The following is a 1,703-nucleotide window of genomic DNA, read 5'->3' as shown; positions in this document are numbered from 1 at the left end:
TGTCTCTTTGACAGGGAACATACAGCAGGACTGCCCCCCAAAAGTGACTGATTCTTCCCATTATCCAGAAAGGGATCTTCCTTTCATTAACTTAGACTTGAAGGTCAAATTTTAGGCAGTTAAAATTCAGCAGGAGTTGATCTAGTGAAGGTGTCTTATCCCAGCTAAGATCTTTAAATGGTGGCAAAGAAAAGAAGATAAGAATCCCAAAGCAGGATGTATAAAATCTTTTTTTCTTTCCTTTCTTTTTATTTTACAGTGGTGAAAATATTAAAAAGGAAATAATAGTGGAATTTTTTTGTTTGTTTGTTAAACCCTGGAAAATTTGAACATTTATAAAGGGATGAATAAATAAAATAAATATAAATAAAAACATAGTAGATTTCTGCAGGCAAACAGACTTTTGCAAGATTTAAAGTATTTATTCAGCCGACATTTAATTTAAGACAATTGTTTTTACAAATTGTCTGAAACTTCTGAAATTTCTATTGGAAAAATGATAATGATAATGTGGCGAGTCTTTCTGACAACATTTTTCTGCCAAAAGTTCTCTGTAGTGCTTCTCTTACGTCACTGTTCCTGAGGCTGTAGATGATGGGATTGAGCATCGGTGTAATGACTGTGTAGGAAAGGGACACAAACTTTTTGTTGTTTGGTGAGAGGCTTGACTTGGGATGTAAATGAATTAAAGAGGTTGTGAAGTAGAATAGAGTAACAACCATGAGATGAGCAGCACATGTGGAGAACACCCTTTGCCTGCTTTCAGCCAAGGGCATCTGCATGATGGTACAGATGATGCAGATGTAGGAGATGGTGATTAGGATGAAAGGCAGCACCATGATCAGCACAGTGGCAATTAATGCCAGAAGCTCAAAAATATAGGTATCTGAGCACACCAATTTCAGTACAGGTGAGACGTCACAGAAGAAATGGTTGACTTCATTTGACTTGCAGAAAGACATGCTGAACAGCCAAGCTGTGATCCCAACTGCTACAGGGAATCCAGAAAGCCAAGCTACTGCTGACATTTGCCTACATGTCTTTTTGGACATGATGGCAGCATAGTGTAGGGGGTGACAAATTGCTACATATCGGTCATAAGCCATGATTGTTAACAGAAAACTTTCAGACGTGATAAAGAGTATGATCAAGCTCAATTGTAAAGCACAAGCTGTGAAGGAATAGGTCTTCCTTTCTGACAACAAGTTTATCAGCATTTTTGGCACAATATCTAAGCTGTAGCAGATCTCAATCAGAGACAAATTCTTAAGAAAGTAGTACATGGGTGTATGAAGAGCAGGGTCCACAGTTGCAATGAGGACAATGAGAATGTTCCCCGTCATGGTGACCGTGAAGACCAAGAGGACTACCACGAAGAGTAAGAGCTGAAGCTGGGCAAGATGAGTGAAACCCAGCAGGATGAAGTGAGTTACTCTCGTGCTGTTTCCCAAACTCATGTCTTCCTCATTCTCCATCTGAATAAAAAATAAATCCACCAGTTTAATCCACGAGGATGATGCTGCAGGTGAGTATCTTCAGACACTGACAGTGGAATGATAAAATAAGATGGGCTGATTGTAGTTCAGATAGCTCTATAAACCACCTGGACAGACTTGATGAGACATTGGATTTTTCCATTTGAAAGTCTACATACTCACCTAGCAACCTGACACATAAACTGTTTTCAGAAGGACACACCCAAA

At 39.0% G+C, this 1,703-nt stretch overlaps 1 protein-coding gene across 1 annotated transcript; it reads right to left on the bottom strand.

Moving 5' to 3' along the window:
- Positions 1-485: 485 nt before the first annotated feature.
- LOC114069696 (olfactory receptor 10A7-like) lies at positions 486-1,475 on the bottom strand. The gene has a single exon (XM_027906662.1). The coding sequence runs from the start codon at positions 1,473-1,475 to the stop codon at positions 486-488; it is 990 nt and encodes a 329-aa protein (XP_027762463.1).
- Between the last annotated feature and the right edge of the window lie 228 nt (positions 1,476-1,703).

Source organism: Empidonax traillii, unplaced genomic scaffold, assembly GCF_003031625.1.
Source record: "Empidonax traillii isolate 1590-97213 ecotype Southwest subspecies unplaced genomic scaffold, ASM303162v1 scaffold1340:size210426, whole genome shotgun sequence".
Taxonomy (NCBI): domain Eukaryota; kingdom Metazoa; phylum Chordata; class Aves; order Passeriformes; family Tyrannidae; genus Empidonax; species Empidonax traillii.
This window is presented reverse-complemented; position numbering and strand designations above follow the sequence as displayed.

Bases quoted from the DNA above. Each gene is read 5' to 3' on its own strand.
- LOC114069696 (XM_027906662.1), bottom strand. From the start codon at position 1,475: ATGGAGAATGAGGAAGACATGAGTTTGGGAAACAGCACGAGAGTAACT.